The sequence below is a fragment of the Typopeltis vanoorti genome, chromosome 22 (genome assembly GCF_054136105.1).
Source record: "Typopeltis vanoorti isolate ZY-2024b chromosome 22, IOZ_Tvanoo_1.0, whole genome shotgun sequence".
In the NCBI taxonomy this organism is placed as follows: Eukaryota; Metazoa; Arthropoda; class Arachnida; order Uropygi; family Thelyphonidae; genus Typopeltis; species Typopeltis vanoorti.
In genome coordinates this window covers 28738719-28763544 of record NC_143570.1, presented here as the reverse complement: position 1 = coordinate 28763544, position 24826 = coordinate 28738719, and the positions used below count along the sequence as shown (strand labels likewise).

Sequence of the window (24826 nt, the reverse complement as noted above, 5' to 3'; positions counted from 1 at the left end):
AGCTTGAAGGACACTGCAGATTTACTGATATTGCAGAGTTTGGAATCTCACATAGTCGTATCCAGGCTCTGGGCATCATTTCAAACCATTTCAATTTACATTCCAAATGTAAATTGTGTTCTAGATGTTTGCTAAGAGGGTACCCTGCTCTACCACAGAGCATGAAGACAGATTTCTGATTATAACAGCAAACTTAATTAACGCACCATGGCAGGTCAGCTCCATTCAAGCTCAGGTAGGTGAATATCTCAACAAACTAAGACATCTGCAAAAATTAGGCCTATACACTTAAAGGATTCTCCAACAAGTGGAAAGGCTAATGTGTTGGCAATACGTTAGTTTATTTTAACAGTAATAATGACAACACAGAATAAGAACATATTTATTAATTTATTAGCTGATATTTCACTGGTATTATAAACATTTTCAGAATGCAGGAACAGTTTGTCACAGTACATGAAACAATGACAATTTGGTATAACAGCAGGACTAGTTTAAAAAAATTGTAATGGCCAACACAAGGAACAAAAGTCCTAATTGGTGCCATCTGTGTTTTGACAAAAGAGAGAAAACAAGTATTAATTAGATCTTAAAATGACTGTCACCCAGATTTTTGGTAAATTTATACAGCCACTTGTTGAGGTTTTGAGTGTTTTAAAGCTGCTGTTGATTCCAAAAATAATCTCTTTGACTTATGACTTCTGTGTAGCATTTTTGTTTTCTTCCATTTGATCCTGTGTGAAGGAGGTATCCAAGATATGGTCTGCTAGACCTGACTTGTCATAACAATAGTACCAAATTTATTTTTTATGTTCACCAAAGTGGATGTTACAGTTCTTCCTGTATGCCACAGTTTGTCTTTAGGTGGATGAGAGTTGCCAATTTAACAAATCACTTAAATATGGTGATTAAGCACTCTAGATATCTTTTCAGATGCACCTTGAATGTATCGGATGGTAACTGTAGTCATGTGGGATCTGTAATCTTGTCACACTTTCTTAGCCAATGGCTATAATCACTATAGGATGGAAAAAAATTCTAAATGCTCCCCAGAAATCCCATCCATTCCTATGGCACATATTGCAATAAAGTTCTTCAACATCACGTTCAACTATTCCATGGACCTGTAGGGAAAAGAGTTCATTTTTATTTATGACAATGCCACACCACATTGAACACAAGCAGCAGATACTTCTGGAGACAGAGGATATTAAGAGAATCAAGTGCCCAGCATGCACCCCAGATCTCAATCTCATAGAACACATTTGGGACATAATAAGAAGATATACTGCTGCTTGAAATTCCCCCTCCAGAAAACAAACAAGGCAGTTTGCCTCAAGAACTTCTGAATCACTTGATGCTAAGCACGGTACGACATTGTGAGAGCTGCATCGCAGTTCAGAGTAGACATATTCTATACTGAAATGTGTCTCCACATAGTTTCCTGTAAGCACTGTACATTAATTCCTTAACTACATTCTCAGGAAATTTGCAACTTTTGCCAAAAACATATTGCAATTTACTTTGTATGAAATTTATAACCCATTTGTGTTATTAACACATTGTGTAATAAAATTTATTAGTATGCTGACAATAAATTTATGTTCATATTTTGCTGTGGTCATGAAAATTTTTTCATATACATGTAAAAATGTAGCTCATCCTTAGATTTTGGACATCAATGTATATACATACAAGTAAATATCTATTATATTGTGTACCTATCCTCAAAATGTATGTACACTTCTAACTAGTATGGTAATCACCCTCGATTACATGTATTTATAACTATTATTGTAAATTCTGCCTTGCATACTGTATCATCCTTGTATCATTTAGCAAACTATCGGCATGGATAAGAGAACAGCTGACTAACATAATAGTCATATACAGCGATTGTGAATCTGCAAGATTCAAGGTAACTAGTGGTGTGCTTCAAGGATCAGAACTTGGTCCACTGTTATGCAATCTGTACATTAATGACACTGTGAAGCATTTGACACGTGACATACAGCTATTTGCTGTATGTCGCATGTCATACAGGAGAAGGAGAAGCTGATGATGCAAAGATAGGTATTGTAATCTGGAGTGCTGCTGATATGCAGTACTTGCAAAATGATTTGAATAGGCTAGAATTGTGGGCATGGGAAAATGGGAAGAACAAGGATCCTAGACAAATAGAGAGTATGAATGCAGATTTTCACTTTAAAAAAAAAACAGTTAAGAAATCATGGGAATATAACAGGATCTGCATTTAAGTTTTTGTAGTTCTGGAAAAGATATGTGACAAGTGCCAAGAGAAAATGGGACATCATATACACACCAATACACAGTCTACATTTGAGTAAGTCAGAAGTTACACTGAAAATTTGAGGAAAATAATCTGATGTAAAATCAGATATAAAGCATGTCCACTATCTTCAGTGTTATTCATCATATGTATGGATCACAATGTGAATGAAAATGACATTAAACCTGATATCAAAATTGGAGATATTCAAATGAGCTCATTACTTTATGCAGATGATGTTATACTCCTAAATGAATTAAGTACAAGTCCTCTGGATTCTTTATCTAAGTTAAATAATTATTATAACAGATTTCACATCAAAATCAGCAATAAATAGACAAACTAAGAACATAGAAATAGGACAGGAACATAGAAAAACAAACTGCATTCCATTCTTGATGAAGAACCTTTTGAGCAAGAAAACTATTTCAGCTATTTAGGCACAATTGTTAGCAAAGATAGCAAATTAAATATGGAAACAGAATAGTAAAAAGTGGTATGGTGAGGAGCCAAATAAATAAATTTTTATGCATTAAGGAAAAAATTACCATAGACTGACCTAACAAGAATATCAAACAGCTTTAACTTATGAATCTGAGAAGTTAAGACAGAAATAAAACATTTGATCAAAAACTAGAAATCACAGATATACAAGTTCTAAGAAAACTGACATGAATGAACACATGACATCAATAGTAGAATAATTTAAAAAATGAAGATATTAAGAAGGAATCTGACACTGTGAACAGAGCTAAGGATGGTATGGTCACACAAACAGAATGAGAACAGAAAGGTTAGCAAATCATGAATTTGAGGATAGGAAAAAGACCCAAAGGAAGACCAAGATTGAAGTGAATTAATACATATATTAAGAATGTGTTAAGAAAATGGACTACAAGATCTGGCAATATTGCTATCTTGATAAATGACAAACTAATCTGAAGGAAAAATACTGAAGTTGATAATAATGTTATCAACTATTCTGAGTGTGGGCATGTCATTATAAAACTCCTGTCAAATTGACATTTTTTTTAATATAGTTTTTAGTGATTTATTGTATTCAGCATATTTAGAAATAATTGTAGATATATACTGTTAATTTTAGAGAGTTTCAAAAAAGAGTGGAAAAAAAAAACCACAAGTGCTCAAGTTAACAGAGATGTTAACAGATATATTTGAAATAGCCTGATTAAAACAAATTATTAGACAACTGACCAGAGAATTGCAGTCCAGAAACTCAGGCAGGATAAGAAAAATGAGCAGAAGGGATAGAAAAGTGCTGAAGTAGATAAGTTAACAATGAATAATAATAATAATAAAATAAAGCATGTCAATTAGAACATAAGAAAAAAAGAAGTAACATAGTGTGTGGATACTCAATCATAAATTTTGCAACAGAATCACTACTCTAAGCTTCCTGAGAGGAAAAATGAAAGATGTGGTAAATGTAATAGAGAAAAAGTAAAGGAGATCATAGTGCTTGTCAGAACTAACAATTTAAGTAGTGATAAATACAGATTGTATTTATCACTAGTATGAGAAATTACATGAAAGGATTATTGGAGGAAGCAAGAAAGAAAAGTGAGAGAGTGAAAATTGTTAGCTTATTACTGAGATACAACAGCAAATGAGTTAAGAATACACAGGCTACATGTGTGGAAGAAATTTATATGAATTTTTAGGCATGCAGAATAAGTTTGATGGTAGAAGACTTGTATAAGAGAGATGGCCTACACCTGAATGGATTTGGAATAAGCTGCCTGGAGAAATTATTGACTGAGTTGAAACTTAATGCAGTGAGCCAGGGAAACTGACTCAGACAGGATAAGAAAAATGAGCAGAAGAAGAGATAGAAAAGTGACGAAGTAGATAAGTTAACAATGAATAATAATAATAAAATAAAACATTTCAATTAGCATATAAGAAAAAATATAAAAAAATACGTCATGGGAGGAATATATGTGTGTGTCTGTGTAAGTTGTTCAGCTATGGTATGCAAACATAGCAATGATATAAATGTCATTGAGCATGTTGAAAGTTTTTTTTTTCACTTGGGTTATACTAAAAATTAAAGATGCAAAGAAATTATATTCTTGGTTTCATCCTTTATCCAAGTGCAAGCACACAAAGTTTGCATGTGAAGTCACTTCACGACTGGGCTTCTTGTATATAGAAGCTAATGACTTCTCATCAATTGCCTTAGTATACTAAGGCAACTAAGAATACTATGAATTAGGCATAGCATACAATCGTGCTGCAAATTAACTAGAGCTCCATTTATAAAGACAATAATTAAGAAACAGTTGAAAAAAGGAGATACATTCTAATATAGCCTATGTCGATAAATTTTGACATAGCCTAAGTCAATAAATTTTGTGGAATATGACATGTCAAAGCATTTATACATAATTCTGACTCACTATACTGCTGTTAAGCACAGGATTTTACCATGGAGTTTGTATTATGCATGCAGATAGAAAGAAGTAAATACAACTTAGTATTTATCTTTCCTTTAAAATGTTTTGTTAATAATGATTTTTTTCTGTATCTCTCTCTTCCTTTCATAGTGCAGCTAAAAGTCTATAAAGAACTCAAAGGTAGGAAAGAAATTTTAGCAACATATACCTATAAAGATAAGAAAACTAGTTTCTAAGACAGACTAATAGTGTGTATGTGCAACATTAGGTTTTGAAGCAAAGAAAGTGAAATATTTCTTATTAATTAAGAAACAGTTGAAAAAACATATTGCATTTGTGATAAAAACTTTCAATTAATAAAATATTTACCTTGAGAACATCACTGCATGTGGTTTCTTCAAAGCAGCCTATTAATAATAATAATAAAATGCTGCACTACATAAAAATCGACTGATACTGATTTTAAGGTTCAAAATTATGTAAGTATGAACAAATTAAACTAAAGTTGTCAAAAGTATTGAAATTATTAAAATTTGCAGCCAAACTAAAAACCAAAATTTATAATTTGTTAATATAATTTTAATTAAAATAATTTTTAAAAATCAAATTATCAATTATTCATAAAAATAAACATTAACTATGATAAGCTTTTATGGTTGTGGCTGCATGGTGAACATGCACAACAAATGTTATCAAATTTTCAATGTACCCTCAAAGATACTTTAAGAGCATACATAAGTTTCCATTATTACTAACTTCAACATTGGTTTTGATTCCACAAATAGCTTCTTTAGGATCTCACAAGAACATTAAATAACAACCATGACCATATATCATCTCCAAGTATACATGGAACTTATCGTGGTATGTTCTCAACGTATGCTTATCAGGTTTCCATTATTACTAATTTCAACAATTTTTCCTCTCAATTAACTTATTGCTTATCAGGACTCCAATAATGTCAGATTAGACATTTTAGTCATCTAATTAAGGCATTTAACTGCATTAGATCGTGATCTTCCTTGTTTTCTTTGTGCCACCTGTTTTTTGTCAACCTTTCCACTTTTAGTCTTTTCAAGTGACCATATCACCTTGAAAAAATGCTCGTTTGAATGCTACAATGTATCTTTGTTGAAAGTTTATTTTTCACTTGGTTAGAGTATAATAAATTTAGTTTAATCCTTTATCCAAGTGTGAGCAAACAAAGTTTGCGCCTGAAAGTATCTTCAGGACTGGGATAAGGTGGTACAACACCAAGGCACTCCTTGCAAAGGTGGAGCAAGCTACCAACACTTCTATCTCAGTATCTCCCATAATGCAAAACACATCTTCTTGCAGATATGTATAATGTTATGCATTAAGGGAAGGGCCACTACCCAGACTAGTTTCGACCTTTATTGAGGTCGAATGGGAGTTCATGTCTCTCATCATCGGCCTTTGGAGAATAAAGCATGCTGAGGGTCAGCAAACAGTAAGAGAGGAGAATAATGAAAGATAGAGTAGGAAGTAGGAGGTAAAAGAGGCCTCAGTCAACCTGTTTAGCCTTATATGACTAATTGGTCTGTGACACATATTCTCAATTTATCTGTTAAAAAAAAAAAGAAAATTTAACCATAAAAATTTTGACTAATAGTTCACTTATAAATTTATCCTTAATAATTTCGTCAGTTATCTATGAAGGAGATCCACTGACCTGTTTTGAAAACAATAATTTCAGTTAGAACTTTTTTTTTTTTTTTTTTTTTTAAATTACATAAAAATCAAAGGACTTAAGGTCCGGTCAGTTGAACTGAAAGGGAACAAAATAAGGAACTTGCAGACCTGGTACCACTGGGACTTAGAATGGGGTAGAAGACTGGTCCGGGAGATGCCGCTCACAAGGAGCAGCACCGCCTCGCAGTAAGCCTTCGCAGCCCGGGTTCTCAGATCTACCCCCCCTTATTTGGAGTAAAGGACACCGTGCCAGCGAAAGCTTTGTGGCGAGGAAGAACAGAGTGGTTGTTACTTTTCCTAGGGAGAGTTAGGTGGAGTTTTGGAGATACTAAAGAAATATACAGGGCTTGATGCGTCCCTGTATAAGAAAGCATATTTTCGGTGGTTTGCAGTATTTGTTCACAAATTTAAAGTCGCCTAGTAGATGTCTCTCTTGCGCAAGAAATTTAGGAAGGTAAAAAAAGAAACCTTTCCTTATTCCTGCGTACATTAAATTTGCGTCCCGTACCTGGGATTTTTTCCGTACCTTCCAGATGTGATACTTTAAGACGTTAATTAAAAAAATGGCGAATTTTTGGATCTTGTTGACTGGTGGCGGGAATTGCAGGTGTATGACCTCTTCTAGTGATAGCATCGAGATTCCCAGTGCTGTGCTCAGTCTTTGCCAGACGCGCTGGGCTGGTGGGCAAAAATAAAAGAAATGCTCCACCGTTTCCACGCCCCGGCAGACATCACAAAAGGGATCGCACGGACTGGGTACGTACCTAGATTTAACCTGTTTCACCGGGAGCCGCCCATAAGCTATTCGCCAGGCCAGATCCCGATGAAAAGGCTGTCCCCAGCTATTCTTGATGTTTTTAAAGAGAATTTCATTGTTTGTCCCGAGGTTTGGTGTATCACGCCTGGAGAGTTGGAAGAAATCCCAGTATACTGCTTTCGGTTTGTGTGTGAGGATTTCTGTTCCTTTGTCTCTAAGTACTGTGAGTGATTTTACTAGTGTGCGGTACCACTTGGGCATAACCCTTGCACGGGATCCAGCATAGTCTGTGGTTCCAAAGAGGGGGAGGAAAAGTCCTATAAAATATCTAATTAGGAGGCCTGAAATATGGTTTGAGTTTAAGGCCTTCCGTACGTTTTGAATGTATTTGCATAAAGCAAGCTTTTGAGATCAGGCAGAGCGTACCCCCCTTCTTCATGTTTTAGTTGCAGGTATTGTTTTTTTAACCTCATGTTTTTTTTCATTCCAGAAGAAATCTATGAGTGTTTTGGATAATTGGTTTTCTTGTAGCAGTGTGATGCCTGTGATATTGATTGTGTGCATCAGCATTGGGGTAATGATTGTTTTTATCACTGTGGCTCTGCCATAAAAGGAGTAATTTCCTGTAATTTTTTAACTGGTAAAGCTAGCGACTCAGAAAAGGGAACTCCTAGTATTGTTAGCGGCTGCGTATGCAGCGCTAAACCGTAGGGAAGTCCGGTGTTATGGAAATTTCCAAAATTTTTGATTTTGGTTTTTTGTGCATTAACTCGGAGACCACTGACTATGCTGAAGTTTTGCAGTATGTCAAGATAGATGCAGATAGACTCAGAGTCTCTGAGTGTGGCCACTACATCATCTGCATATGCTACTATTTTGCACTGTTTGGAAACTTGGGGCAGTGGAATACCATCAATTGCAGGGGTGTTCTCTATTCTTTTGATGAGGGGTTCTAATGCTAGGGAAAAGAGAATGTTCTAAGTTCTAATGCTAGGGCTTAGTGGGCAGCCTTGCCTAACCCCTCTCTTTATACGGATTGGTTCTGTCAGAAACCCATTAATAGACAGTTGTGTCGAGGCCCCCCGTGTACATATGTTTAATTGTACACCGAAGTCTCGGGCCTATGCCTACTTTTTTTTAGGGTGTCCTGTAAGTACGTGTGGCTGACGCTGTCGAACGCTTTTTCCAGGTCGGTGGAGAGAAGTGCCAGGGGGTATTTTTTTTCCTTGGCCAGTCTGATTAGGTCTCTTAGCAGGAAGAGATTAAATTCCATAGATCTACCTGGGATTCCATAGACCTGTGAACTTGTTATTATGTTTTCTATTCCGCCCTAAATGCATGTACAGATAATTTTTGCGAAAAGTTTATAGTCTAGGTTAGTTAAGGAGATGGGACGCCAGTTATTTGACAAGGTCCGATCTCGGTCTTTTTTGGGGATAAAGATTGTATAGCTCTTAGCGAATTCCTCGGGGATGTTTCCCGAAGTGAGGAATTCGTTAAAGATCTTTACTAGTGCTGGCAGTACAAGGTCCCATATAGATCTATAGAATTCTATCCCCAGTCCGTCTGGCCCTGGGGTCTTTTTTGTCTTCATCGTTTTGCACGTGGCTTTTATTTCAGCTGCAGTTATCGGCCTGTCATGCAGGGCGCTAAGATGCTCGGGAAAACGTTTGACGTCCCACTCACTGAAGTCATCCGTGCCCTGCTGGTCAGCGAAGATGCCGAGATACTGCTGGTGAAAGTGACGGAGTATTTCATGGGTTGAATTTAGAATCTGGCCTTTCTCCTCGATCTGGTAAATCGTTCTTTCATCGTTTGCTGCCACCCGTTGTTGATTGTAGAATGCGGCGGAGTGTGTTTCCAAATTTCTGAGATAGAGCCTCATGCGAAAGTCGAGGTCATCGACTCTACTCTGCCGCAGCTCTATTTCTACCTGTCTGATAAGATGTCTGCAGGGAACTCCGCTCCGTTCGCTTGACTGGTACCAGCCGAGTTCCCTGTAGAGATTCCTCAGCCGTTTACGTTGTTGGTAGACCCTTTCGCACCCACATTTTTGAAACAGTTCCTTAGCCTGCCACTTAAAGTGCAGCCAGTTTTCCCAGTCCCAGTTGATGTTTGTCCATTCATCACAGAGTTTCTGTAGCTGGTTGCTAAAAAGACTGGGAAAGGTAGGAGGAAGCCTCCAAGGACCTCTGGATGTTTCCATAACTTCTGGGAGTGTAATTTTTAAAATGACCAATTTGTGGTCTGTTGACATGTTGTGTGCTGTGGTGTGACGTGTCCTTTGAACATACTGTTCCAAGTTTTGGGACATGTACACCCTATCTAGTCTCGTCGATATCTGGCCGCGGCACCACGTTGTTTCTACCTTCGATGGGTTATTCCTCCTCCAGACATCGACGAGATCAAAATTTACACAGCATCTTTTTAGAGCGCTGGTTCCGCCGGTTCCGGAGTTTGCGTTCCCGCCTACTTTGTCCAAACGTGTGTCTTCCACACAATTCCAGTCCCCGGCTACTATTAGGTGTTCTGCTCCCAAGAGGTAGTTTTCAAGGGCAGAGAAGAAACCGCTTCTGTGGTATGGGCTGTTTTACGGGGCATATACTGCAACAAGCCGGATGGTACGGCCACCGTACTTCCAGTCTACCGTTATTAGACGTCCCATGGCGTCCTTCTGGACAATTTGCGCCTGAAAGTATCTTCAGGACTGGGGTAAGGTGGTACAACACCAGGGCACTCCTTGCAAAGGTGGAGCAAGCTACCAACAATCCTAACTCCTATGTTTGCTCACACTTGGATAAAGGATTAAACTAAATTTATTATACTCTAACCAAGTGAAAAATAAACTTTCAACATCTTTCTCTAAATCCAGAGTAATTTATTAAAAAAAGGGTGGCACACAATTTGGCAACTCCTATAAGTAGAGATGACCTGCTAATGCTTCTGCCTGGTATCTCCACTTGGGCCTGGCTCCCACTGAAGAGACCTCAATAAAGGTCGAAACTAGTCTGGGTAGTGGCGCGTCCCTTAATGCATAACATTATACATATCCTCAAGATGTGTTTTTCTCTAAATCCAGAGTAATTTATTAAAAAAAGGGTGGCACACCATTTGGCAACTCCTATAGGTAGAGATGACCTGCTAATGCTTCTGCCTGGTATCTCCACTTGGGCCTGGCTCCCACTGAAGGGACCTCAATAAAGGTCGAAACTAGTCTGGGTAGTGGCCCTTCCCTTAATGCATAACATTATACATATCTGCAAGGAGATGTGTTTTGCATTATGGGAGATACTGAGATAGGAGTGTTGGTAGCTTGCTCCACCTTTGCAAGGAGTCGCCCTGGTGTTGTACCACCTTACCCCAGTCCTGAAGATACTTTCAGGTACAAACTTTGTTTGCTCACACTTGGATAAAGGATTAAACTAAATTTATTATACAATGTATCTTTATTTTCAATATGATTCTGCCACTCATGTCATCTCTTCGCTCCTTTATTTTTTCCACAACACTAATATGTATAGTTGGTTGTCTTTATATAATTGATTTCTAATCCAACTCTCAGATCTGTAAGTAAAAATTAGTTTGACCACTGTTTAAAGTTTTTTTCACTTCGTTATAGTATAAATTAAAGATGCCAAGAAATTTAATCCTTTATCCCTGTCATGAAGACACTTCATGCACAAACTTTGTTTGCTTACACCTGGATAAAGGATTTAACCAATATAATTTCTTGGCATCTTTAATTTATGTTTTGAATACTGTCTTATATATTGCAATTTATCTATTTTGACTAATTTCTCTTACTCAGAATAAAGTTACCCGACTGGGCTCCCCACCATACCAGCTCCGTTTCCTCTACTATCCATTTCTATATTTGAACTTGCCATCTTTGCTAAAAAAAAATATCCCATCCCATTGTATCCTGAAAGGGAAGCCTGTAGAACAAGTAGCAACTATACCTAAATAACTGAAATACTACTTGTTCTACAGGTTCCCCTTCAAGGACACAGTGGATATTTTTTTAATGTTCCTACCTACCGGCATGATTTCTGTCTTTTTACAACTTTCATGTCAAATTTGTTATATATTCGATTTATATATGACATCCTTCAGCTTGTACCAGATTTATTTCAGAGCATAACCTCATTCTGCAGAAAGTAAATAGCTCAGTTGAATACCTCCAATTATAATATAAGATTTTATTTTATTTTTTCATAATGTGATCTATACAGATAATGATTAACGGTGAAGACAGGATGCATTCTTGTCTCCACACCTGATTTTATTTGTTAAACATTTCTACTATTTTAACTAATAACTTAAATACAGCTATGTAATGCTCTGCATAAAGTCTTGTTTATACCATACAAACAGGACATTATGCAAACTGAATTGCATGTGTCCTATAGCATTTAGAAGTTAGAGGTCAAAAGTGATGGAATCTGTAAAAGTTATTTTTTGAAGTGCTGGAGACTGCAGTCTTTTTGAAAAATTTCATGTAGAAGACTGTTATAGAGAAAACAGATGGAATTCAGATGTAGCAGTTAAAGTATAAATGGATGTTGGATGACTGCTTAGCAAACTAGTAATTAGGTAAATTCAGCTGAATAATGTAATCTGAACAGTATCTGAAGAAAGATACAATGCAATACAGACTAGCTATGTGGCAGTTGTCTCTATGAGAGAATGGAGTCATCAATTAGCTGAATTGCCTTCTTTTGGACAGCATCAAGAATTTTTAGATATTTAATGCATCATCCCAAATGTTAGAGTTGTAATCTAAGGCTAGGCAGATTGTTGCAGAGTCAGTAGCTAAACAGGTGAAAAAGTAATGTCTTGAGCTAAAAAATATACCAAGCTTTTTGGAGGTTGAAAATGCTATAAAAGTAATGTACTAGAGCCAGGAAAGGTTCCAAGAAGAGAACTGGTCATGAATGTTAGGCTGAATGTTATCAAAGATAAGAGGAGAATTACTAGATATTTTTTGAGGAAAATAGTAAAATTGTATTTTGGAAGCATTGGAGGTAACTAGATTTTCATCACTGAAGTGAAATATCACATGGAAATCAGTGTTTTGGACATTTAAATTAAAGTCTTTAAAAGTTACCCATGTTTGCATAGATAACATTTGTAACCCAATCACAGCAAGTACCCAGCAAAGACAATGATCTATCACATATATTTGAGCACTGCACAGTTTGTTGTCCAAGGATTGGAGAGGGCTATCAGCAAAACTATGGATAGAGTTTGAGTCAGTAATATAGCAGCTGTATTAGCAGAGAAATTTGAAGAGAGAGCCAACCCAATTACAAAAGATGGAAGACAAACCATAAGATGACTATTTACTGAGAATCACTTTCTCTCTCTCTCTCTCTCTCTCTCTGCCACTCTATCAAATGCCTTGGAAATATCAAGCACAGCAACAGCATAGAGTGGTTTCTCCCAATCTTTCCACAGCAAGTATCCAAAGGTGGACGATACAGGTGAAAGAATTTACTATGGACTTTGAGGCATAATCTATATCAATCATCACTGATAAGCTAGCAATTCTCCAGAAGATAAAAATTAACCAATCATGACTTTCTTCATTATTTGAGAAAGTATTAAGGTGAGAACAACAGTTCGAATTTCGATAGTTGATCCATTCCTTTTTCTGGAATGGAATGAATATTGGCTTGCTTCCATGCTGCGAGTTAGATGCCAACTGAGTATAACAGAATGTAAAGATGATAAAGGACAGGCATCAGATCAGGAGAACTTTTCTGAATGATTTAAGGACATTTAAGAGATTTCAGGACCAGAAGTCTTTCTGGAACAATTTGCTTTTATCCATTGTTTATAATAAATACTTCAGCCTCTCTTCCAACTTCATCAGCAGAATTGACAAAAGTCCAGTTTGGGGGGAGTGACATGAAAGATTACTTCATTGTTTGGGTAGTTGGACTACAGGTAATCTTCAAAGGGATCGCAGCAATTTTCAGAATTAGGAAGCAGTAGAGACAACTCATGCTCTATAATGGGAAAAGGAAATCATATGCTACAGAAGGCCAAAAAGAGGAGATTCAGGGTTTGACATCCTCTGGGCAAGGAATAACAGCTGCATTAAAGCAAATAATTCCCTGGCAGAAAGAATCACATGGAGTGTAGTTTTGACAATTAAGGTAGAATGTGGTTATTAAAGCTGTAATTTGGGATTGAGTCAAAAACAGGTCAGGCTCAGACGTTAGGTAGTAGTGGCGTGTATCATTTCGGTTATGTTGCAAATACTGCAATCACACTATAATCTACTTGAGTTTAATATACAAGTGTCTATGTACAAGTGGTCGATCTAGTTGAAGATACTGCACGTACAAACTTTGTCTGCCTACACTTGGATAAAGTGATTATATTAAACATAAATATAATCTCTTGTCTAGTTTAATTTACTTTGTAACCAAATGAAAAAAACTTTTTAGAATTATCTCTGATCCAGAATATTTTAAAAATAAGTGACACACCTTTTTACTACTTGCATATGGAAAATATATGAATTATTAAAATACTAAATATATTAATTTAACTTTGTTACCATCTTGGGTTTAGCTCCCACTGATGAAATTTAGTAATGCTTGTCATTGGGTGTGTTTGCCTCTTGGGGAGAAGAGAGGCTCTACTCTGTGGCAAGTTTTGGCCTGTCACTGAATGGAATGACTGTTGAGTTTACTGTCCTAGAGTGATTCAGGTAAAGAGCAATGAGTTTAATAGTGATCCATTAGTGATACATTCAGTGAGATTTAAAATGATCTTGTTTTTGAGATTACTCAAGAGTCTCTGGAGGTATCCCTACACTTAAACATAGGACAAATATAGGATACAGTGATTAAGAAGAAAAATTGTGTATATTTCAGTGTAAAAGAATTTCTACTAGATTGCATATTTGATAGTGAAGTTTGGTAAATTTTATATTACTTGTTAAGATTGATACACAATGAATTGCTGTATAAATTGCATGTAACAAAGTGAGAACACAAGGTCATAGTACAACGTCAAACCATCGGATTAAGAAGTTGCCCCAAATGGTCTCGCATGCATATGGCACGTAGAGACCTAAGCTGTTCGAAGAAGATGCTACGGAAACGAGACCCACATGTACAAATAAAAACATGACGGGTGAACAACTTAGGTTACAGAGAGTACCTGTAGGGGAATGGTATAAAAGAGTTAGGATCCCCCCCCACGAGGCTTTTTTGTGGGTTTCTTTTCTTGATCGTCTGGACGCGGGAAGTTCTGCTCTCACTCCCGGGTAGCAGCAGTCGGAGATGCCGCATAGTAGTTGAAAAGGTTGCGGGTCTCAAGCCCTATGATGAAAGGGTAGACGTTTTACACAGATAATAGGCAACTCATGGGAAAGCTCAGTAGCGTGCTATGTGAATGCAGAATCACCATTCGCCAAGAACATTCTTGACATAGGCTCGATATACTAGCAACATCGCAGGAATCCCAGCCAAAAAACCGATGGAAAGGAAATAGTTAAAAGAAAAAGAATCAGGAATCGAAAGGACAAGTATAAAGGATCATCAAGTATGGTATTGTAACCTTTTTGTCAAGTAATGTGTGTGTGAGGAAGAGAAATTAACTGTAATTTAAGAATTAAGGACTCTGATTAGAATAAGACAGGACTATAGTGCTCTGATAACAGTTAGACAAAGAGAAAAGGAATGTTCTTTATTTGAGTAATTTAGTCAAGTCTAAAGTTTCATTTTTGTTTTATGATCTAAGAATGCTAGATTATGATTCTTTTAAAGAAGTGTTTTTATGATATTCATATTTGTTTAAAATGTACGTAAGTTATTTTGTTTAAGATTCTAATAGTAATGATTGATTATTCTTTATACTGTATGACAACAAATATGATAAATAAACCTTTAATTTGATTGCCTGTGTCTAAGAATCCGATGCACCACTCAAATTATTTGAATCTAAGCAGGAGGGAATAAACGATAGTTAAGATCATGATTGCAAACAAAGGTCAATAGTGGGTACATCTGCAAGTTCACTTCTTGATTGGAAAACTCTTTTCTTAATCTAAGGGTTCTGGGTGGCGCAGCAATAAAAAAACAAATTTTCCCAGAACTTTAAGAAAGGCAAATTTCAGAGGCTTTGTCACCTAGGAATTGGCTCGACCTTGAGGCAATTCCTTTGTGTTCTCAATAGTATCACGTGTCATCCAAGGAGAGGTATACTATACAACATATAGATATATAATAATAAGATTAGGACATAACAAAATCACACTATAGTCTTTCCCATTAAACAGACATGTGACTATAACAAATGCCTGGGAAACACATTATGCCCAAGTGCATCATTCCAATACTGTTGTTTAGTGACAGAACCATATAGATGGTACCAGGATTTGTCTAGCATAACTTTCTATATGTTTATTTTGTTTCTATTTTTTAAGTTGCTAACATTACCACTTATCATATATGAGGGTGGTCTGAAAAGTTCTCAGCCTCGACATAGATGGCAACACTATCGACAAGAATGTTTTTTCTAAGTTGGCACATCTGTCATAAGCATCCATGTGAAACTGCAAGTCATTCTATCAAGTAGTTTGTTTTATACAGTTGTCTCAAAACAAAAGTGTTATCTGTATCCTTTGAAATGGATAAAATTGAGAATCATGCGGTTATAAAATTCTTTGTAAAAGAAGGCTTACGGCAAAAAGAAATTCATTCGAAGTTCATAAAAGTTTATGGGCACTCTTCTTCTTCATTTTTGACAATTAAGAAATGAGCTGCCGAGTTTAAACGTGGACGTACCAGCCTTGAAGATGATCCACGTCAAGGACGTCCAAAAAGTGGAACAACACCAGAAATCATTGATCAAATTATTCCGATATGGTATTGGATGACCAGCAAGTCAAAAGTGCTTGAAATTGCTGTAGGAGACTATAGGCATTTCAAAAGAACATGTAGGATATGTTATGCATGAAGAATTGCAAACGAAAAAGCTTTGCGCAAGATGGGTGCCATGCTTGCTCACAGCAGATCAAAAATGTACTCGCACGAAAATCTCTGAACAGCACTTGGAACATTTTAACAAGAATAAAACTGATTTTGTGCATCGATTTATTACTATGGACGAGACTTGGATTGACCATTACACACCAGAATCCAAACAGCAGTCAAAACAGTGGACAGAAGCCGGTTGTTCAGTGCCAAAGGACAAAGTTGCTTTCTGATGCAGGAAAGGTCATGGCATCAGTGTTTTGGGATGCTAAAGGCATTTTTTCATTAATTATCTTGAAAAGGGTAAAACAATAACCAGGGAATATTATTCTGATCATTTAACCAGACTAGACGAAAAAAATTGTGAGAAAAGACCCGGTTTGCAGAAGAAAAAAAAATCATCTTTCATCAGGACAATACACCTGCCCACAAAGGTGTTTTGGCAATGGGAAAATTAAGGGATCTGCAATATGAATTGTTTGAACATAAAGCATATTCCCCAGATTTGGATCCCTATGACTTCTATCTCTTCCCAAAACTAAAACTCTTCCTAGCTGGTCAGCATTTTTCTTCAAATCAAGAGGTGATTGGCTGTAGAGGGGTATTTTGCAGATCTTACTAAGAACCACTACAGGAGTGGGATAATGGTGCTGGAGCATCGCTTGAATAAATGTATTAGTCTTAAGGGAGATTATATTGAAAAATAAAAATAATTTTGAAATTATAAATTTGTTTTTTCATTGATAGGGCAAGAACTTTTCAGACCACCCCTCGTATGTTGCATTCTGGATTATTGCAGTTTCATATGTACTGATAAGAACTTTAAAAATGCTATATAAAGTTTTCATATTTAAATTAGCATGTATGAAAAATAAACACCTGCTAAAAAACTTTTTATTTTTATATATATAATTTTATTATCTACAAAAATATATTATTATTTATATAAATTATATATATATATATTAATTATTATTATCTGAGGCCTCTAGGAGTCAAGGGCTCATCAAGGGGGGGGGGGGCATACATAATTTTAAAAGAAAAACTGCAAATTATCAATATTTTAAGGGCTACAAACATTGAACAACAATAAAAAAAAACCATATAGCAGATAACAGTAATGATCACTACACAATGATCCAAGGGCTGGAGGCCTTGTGACATATAAATTTATTCTAAATTAAATCGCGGATTATCAATGGATGCACTTAAAAACCTGATCAGTAATTCTAAAAACATTTCCATCCAAAAAAACTTACAAAATTCCGAAGTGCTTTTAGGACTGTATCATTAGCATTGACTCCTCGTATGAAAATTGCTGTTTTAACATTTTCTATTAATTTTGGTTGTCGATTTTCTAAGAAAATTTTTCCTTTATGTGTTGTAGGTTTCCTGTATGTAAAAAGAATAATAATAAAATAAAATAAAAAGTTAATAAAGAAAAAGTAGCTAGACTTCCTGAAATAAAAAACCAATTACAATTAACCCTGTGGAGGTCGCAGCTGATCTGACAGATACCAACAAATTGTTTTAATATAAATATTCTTACACAGTTATGGCTTGGAGGTCATGCATACATATATTACGAGTGATATTCCACACTGTTTATTCCATCAATTTAGTTTAACATATGTTATGTAAAGGTTTGTGATATCTGATAGTAAATTGTATCTGAGAGATACTGTGAACTGCGATGTCAGTTTAGTATTGGTTTAGTTGTTGTTTTTTTTTGTTTCTTTGCTCAATAATTTCTAGATTGTAACTGAAAATAAATAAACCATCATATATTATATTTGCAGTGTTTTCAAGTTTTATCGCATTTCAGCACATACTAGTAATGAATGTATCTCTCGGATACACATGACCTAAGCTGCAATTTTTTTGACCACGATCTCTGCAGGGTTAAGCAAAATATAGGCAAATATAAATTTATCATGCTTTGAATAACTTGTAAATTATGTGTTCTGCTTAACATTCTCTATTACAGTACATTAAGACAAATCACAGAATACACACTGAACAAAATAACGGAACAAGTACCAATGTCACTTAAAGGACATGAAGCCCTCATATGCAACAGAATGACATATAAATGTGAAAGAAATCAACAGTTTTAATTAATGGAAATTGTTCACTAGAATGTGGTGCCATTCTTCTATTAGAAAATCTATTAAAGTAAAATGGATCTTCAATTCTCAGTCTGACAAAACCCATAGTATATTCTTGTTATCTCAATACTGAGGAAATAAATGAATTAGATCCGTGCCAATAAAATCTGCATTACATCATCATAGAACCAATAGAAGTTAAACTGCACAGTTGCAGAACTCACATTGCAACCACACATTAAGTAGAACTCTGAATGTTCACAACATATATAGGAAAATTATTTCAGAAGTGAAATGTATAATTCTGAAATAGAGTAAATAAAATTAAAAGATGTGGATAATCATGCTGAATGGAATTTGACCAAAATCAGAAAGATCCAAATTAAAACAAAAATTAAAAATTAAAATTTGAAAGAAGTTAAATTATAATGAGAAATGAAAAAGTGTATATCCTTTCAAAAGCATTCATTAGCAAGTGTGCTTTTGCGCATTTATTTATATATCTCTACATTCAGTTTATTTGTGATTATTAATTAACTTAAGGAATTCATAATGTATTAAATTAAACTTTAATATATATTTCCAATATTTCAGCAATGTCACATTGCCATCTTCAAAGGAACTTAAAGACACATGCACGCAGACACTGTACACAGTGAATGAAGACGAAGTGCGGAAGCTATTGTTTCTCCTAAAAGTCCTGATGGTGCCCCCTAACAGGCTATGTAGGTATTCTTGGCTGCTGGGCTGAAGGTCTCCTGATGTACGTCTCCCAAATTTGGGGCAGTCTCATGCAACCAAATTTGTTGAGATTTGGCATGTTTCTTAGGGCTTAGGCTGATTCCATGAAAAGTCTCAAATTTGAACTTGCTATGGTGTATTATTGTAGCTTTCTTCCACCATATTCTGTGGCATGTATCCAGAGCATGGTCTGCAAGACCAGAGTGGGTATACTGGTGAAAGTGGATGTAGTCCTTGTGTTCTGAAATTCTGATATTCGCTGTCCTGCATGTTTGGCCAAAGTAGGACAGCTTACAGCTGCAAGGGACCTGAATGTATGGGTTTTGTCAGTTTATTTGTATTAAGCATAAGGAAAGGCAGAAAATTAGGAATACCAAAACTTGGTTAATTCAATGATGCAGCATGGACAAATATGCCAGAGATATTTCCCATAATATTGAAGTCATGTTTTGAGCAGAAAATGCCAATGCTATTCAATTTGTAATTAATGATACTGAAGATAGTCTAGAAATAGACAACATCTAAGTCTGGTAATGGTATTAAGGTGAAAGGGTATTATGGAATATTTCTAATAACAAATTTCTGCAGGATGATTTGAACTGATGGCCATATTGGATAAACAATAATAAATGTCAGTTATTATTGGATAAACAATAATAAATGTCAAATGCGTAACATGGCACACTAGGTATTATATTGATTGAAACACCACATATGAGCTGCTATACTTAGATATGGTGATCTAGATTCTCTGTGGTGTTAGGAATGGAGAGGTTCAGAGATGGATAACCTACATAATATTGGGTTTCAAGCAGTGGTGTGTTGGGACTGGCTTGTGCAAGCCGATTGTTAAAATTTTTCAAATTTAGCGAGCCAGTTGTTAATGTTTTTAAATCGGGCAAGCCAGTTATTAAAATTCTTTATGAAAGGATTTATGAAACTCCTGAACTGGGTATCTGAATAAACAATAATGCCTTATTTTTTGGCAAATTTCCAAGAACTTGCAACATTAAGTTCTTGGAAATGCAACATTGTTGCACTATCGATAAATACAAAAATTCGTTGCGACGGCTACAGTCTCCGGTCATTTGATCGACTACGAGTGGTAATATTAGTGTTACATTTTTTTTGTTCAGGATTTCATTTGATAATAGGTAAGGTTGTAGGTAATATAGGAAAATTTTCTTTAATATATGTTTTTATTTTGTTTTTTTTCTTTTTTTTTAATAATTAAAATAATTTTAATCAGAGTTAGAGTTTTGCGGTCGAAAAAGTGGATAGCCGTTAGTTGAAAAAAATGAAATAGAACGAAACTTCTTAAACATTAAAAGGACAAAATTTGAAGAAGCAGAAACAAAGACATCTGAAGATACAATAGAACTCTTTGAATCAAATTTTTCATAAAGCGAGCGGTTGTTAAACATAAAGCGAGCCAGTTGTTAAAAATTACCAACACACCACTGGTTTCAAGGTTTGATTGTTAAATGAAAAAGAGGAAAAGATAATTGTCATGAGTTGGGGTGTAAAGGCTAGGTTTTATTCATAGAACATAATGAGTGAAATGGGCCAACAGTGAGAAGTGGTATAATAGCACTATTAGGAGTGAAGACCCCTCTCACAATGAATCCACAGATTATACCTGACCAATAAGTATTTGTGAATGAAGAGTGTGAAAGATGAAAACGTAAGAACAGGAATGCAAGCTGAACAGAGAAATGGGAGGGGGGGGTAAGGAGACAGTAGAAGGCAAGTGGATTCTGGAATCAGTAATGTATGTATGGGAATAGTCAGTATACAAATAGAATGGCCTGGGATGCATGGGGAATAGTTGAATTTGGGGAGATATGCGAGTTAAAGGTCTGCTCATCTTCATAAAGGGTTATGAAGGTAAACAGACAAGAGCACTCAGAGGGGTGGCATAGGTAGGAATAGCTATAGAACAAATGAATTATGCTTATTTACAAATTTCAAGAAATAAAGGAAATAAAATTGCTTTGCAGTGACTCAATTTATCCACCGGATAATAGCTGGAATGAGAAAAACTGTTTGATGATGACTGGGATATCACTTATAATGGAAATGTATGTTTTTTGGGAGGATAGAAAGGGAAAGAAGGAGTGGGGTAACCCTTCCTTCCATTTCAAGCAACTATCAGTAAAAACACTGGTGCTTCCAGACAGCATACAGGCCTGAACTGTTAGTAATGAGTCAGAATGCTTCCTTTTCAGCAAGCGCTCAAATCTTGTTGTGGCATACTCTGCCAGATTATGCATAGAGAAGGAATCTGAATAGTGTTATATATATTTTTTTAAATATATATATATATATATATATATATACACTAAGGGGTCTCCGCCCCCTTGGCACCCAACCCCTCGAGCTCCAGGCTAGTAAGCCGGTAAGACAAAAAAAACGTGACATAAAAACGTTTCAAATTTCAGCTTATCTTTTTTTGTATATATGTGTGTGTATATATATATATATATATATATCAGTCCCAACAGATGAGAGCTCCTAATACCTTATGACATGACAATGCCTGTGTGTGGGGGAAAGTGGTTAGAATGAAGAAAGGAATTGGCTTTTATTTTTTTTATTTTTTTTTGAGAAAAGAGGATGAGAAGTTGCTCCAATGAGTTGAAAACTCTATGTGGGTGTTGACTAACAGCTCCTTGAATTTTGATGTGATTTTTAAATACAGCCATATATTGTGTGTAGAAATCGGAAAAAGTAATCACTTGGAAAATTGTTATTTTTCCAAACTGAACAAAAGAAAGTCTAAACTAACTCATTTTACTTATTTGTATGCAAGTTCCAACCTCCTTTGACTATAATCATACAATCAGCGAAAGCTCTAGCAGAAAACGGAACATTCAGTAGATCGTCAACACTGTTTCCCATTGTAAATATGGACCAAAAAATTATAAATTATTTATATAAAATTATATATTAAAATCTTATCTATATTGGTGCCTAAACACATCAGTTCACACTTCACATATGCAAAACAGATGAAACTCAGAAAACAGAAACAGCAACTGATGACAAATGACAACATTTCAATTAGATTGGTTGAATAACCAATCATAGCATAGTGAATAACCAATCATAAAGCATAGTGTCAGTTCAGTGAACTGACACTATGCTTTACATTTTTATATTTTTTTGTTTTGTTTTGTTTTATAAGTTTGAAAATACTGACTTTCATGAACTAAAAAAAATGTGGACATCAGCATTTTCTTCATTCAACGGCAAATCATGTAAGTGTTCTTATTCCATTCTATCATTAGTATTAAAATTATTACAGACTTCTGCTGCACTGTGAATGGACAATGCATAAATACCTGATGCAAAAGGAAAACCAGCTATAATACATAATGGTTACAAGAGTATTACAGCAGACAATATACTAAAGAAACTTCTGCATGGCATTATATATCAGAAATTAATTATAACAAAGTAACACATAAATCCCTTTTGTGTACCAATCTTGCAGCAGATGCATACTCTATCTTCTTCATTTTTATAACACTTCTGGCTCATAACCATGGCTACAATTTTACATTCCTGATGTGACATATTACTGCATTGATGAAATACTGTAATATGGAAATGAAAGTTATATGTTCTACCACAATACTATAATAAGGTATTATAATTCAGCAATACACATATATTTACATACTAATAAACACTTTAACATAACACGATGGCACCTAGATTACAAACAACACTACCAGCTTTTTCAAAGATTTTTTGGGTAAAGGGCTATTTTATATGCTATTATTCTGTGATAGTAAGCTTAGCAATAGCTGAAGAGAGACCTACAAAGTGATAAATTATCTTACTCTTAGTCCAGCATGTTTCAAAACTGATTTTTACACATTAAATCCAATTACTATAAAAAATTTTATACCCAATATTTCCTGCAATATCACTTCCATTCAAACAGAAAGGCTGATTATAAGAAAGTGTAAACCTTATGCACATTATTCAGGGTGGACAATTTACATTATGGAATTGGTTTCGAATTATGGCCTGAGCATTCACAGTTTTGGGAATAGTTAGATTGCATAGTATTCCTTACCACTTTAAAAATTATTTGGGAGAACCTGTTTACTATATTGATGGAACTGAACTGCAAGAAGTTGATGAGGCAAGGGACTTGGGAGTTATTGTGGACAGAGAACTTAAATTTAAAGGCATATTGCAAAGATTGCCAAAACATCACATCAAATTACATGGTTGTTGAAGAACACACTAACAAACAGGGATAAGGAAGTTATTGTTCCACTTTATAAGACATTAATAAGACCGCATTTGGGCTACTGCGCACAGATCTGGTCACCTGGATTTCTTGAAGAAGAAGAAATGGTGGAGAGGATTCAGAGGAGAGTTACAAAGATTGTTGCAGGTCTGTGCGCTCCAAAAACTAGCTGATAGACGTAAGAGAGGAGATATGTAGAGGTATATAAATTATTAAAGGGATTTTATAGGATTGATACTAATGACATTTTCAAGACCAACGCAGGAAGGGAGAGAACAAGGGGCCATCCCTGGAGATTATGTAAGAGTGCAGTTAACAAGGCTGTAAGGACTAGATTTTTTGCTTGGAAGGTTGTGAATGGGTGGAATGCATTGCCAGAGGTGGTTGTGAATGCTTCATATGAATACTTCTCCTTAAATTCGAATGAATTTAAGGAGAAGTATGACAGGCATTGTGTAAATAATGGTTAGTGTTTCAATGTAGGGTCTCCCGCAATGTGTCTTTTGACTCCATGGAGACACCGTTATAATAATAACAATAATAATAACCTGTCAAGAGAGTTGACAAGTCCTCCCAGAACTCGGGTTTTTTGCATGCCAACCAAAAGAAATAACTGCGGTTTAAATAAAATAATTCATGGATAAAAAAACGTTTCGGGGAGGGAGAGGGAAACCTTGAGAGTACTCTGGGACATTGGATACATTTACCCCATATGTTGAGTAATATACCTTTCACATATTCGCAAAACATTTAAATATGTATATAGATATATATATGAAACCTTGTACACACACGTGTACAAGGTTTCATAGATGGAGATTTAAAGTAGTATAGAGTGAAGTACCCTCCCACAATAAATCCTTACACTTCTTGGAAGTGTCCCGTAATAATAATTAATAATATCATACTTACACAACTCGTTGTAACATAGGCATTTTCCGTACGTTTCTATTTCTTGATCACTAAGACAACATACAAACCAAACACGAGGACACCATAACATTCCGCTAGAGGTCTCTGTTTTGTACCCGAATAGTACTAATCATATGTTCCGAAATAAACTTTGGAATTAAAAATCAGCATGAAAGGTTATTCGTAGAATATCCATAAATATGATTATTAATACGAATCATATTGTTCAGTACGTTATTCATATAGTTAGTCTATGAATAGTACTAAATCATGAAATATATCTATCTAACCGAGAGAAAATATTGATGCAGAGGTATTTTCAAAAGAACTGCTGTAATATGTATGTAATGTGTATTACAGTTAATAAGGAGACTGTAATATGAATAACTTAAGTAAGTTTTCTTATGTTACCATGATTTACAAATGCATTTTTTCCAGGTTTGAAAGTTGACAACCATCATTCAGAGTCATAAATAGAGAGATTTTTTTTTTTTTTTACAGTAATTCCTTCTCCTTGCTCTATCTCTTTTTTCCCCTTTCATTAGCAGTTGCAATACTCATTTTTTGTTCCTAATGCCGTGTCGATAATAAACAGACAATCCTTTCTTAACTGCATTTATTAATCTTT

General features: G+C 35.3%; 1 protein-coding gene across 1 annotated transcript in view; it reads right to left on the bottom strand.

The window, feature by feature from the left end:
* Positions 1-24294, bottom strand: part of Non3 (Ribosome production factor 2-like protein Non3) — a 106043-nt gene extending 81749 nt beyond the window's left edge. The window contains exons 1-3 of the mRNA XM_090411804.1: positions 24199-24294; positions 17430-17562; positions 5077-5114 (exon numbers count right to left, since the gene is read on the bottom strand). Of these exons, the coding sequence (XP_090267930.1) occupies positions 5077-5114; positions 17430-17562; positions 24199-24221 (194 nt within the window). The 5' untranslated portion in view covers positions 24222-24294. The remainder of the gene's footprint in view (positions 1-5076; positions 5115-17429; positions 17563-24198) is intronic.
* Positions 24295-24826: the final 532 nt, after the last annotated feature.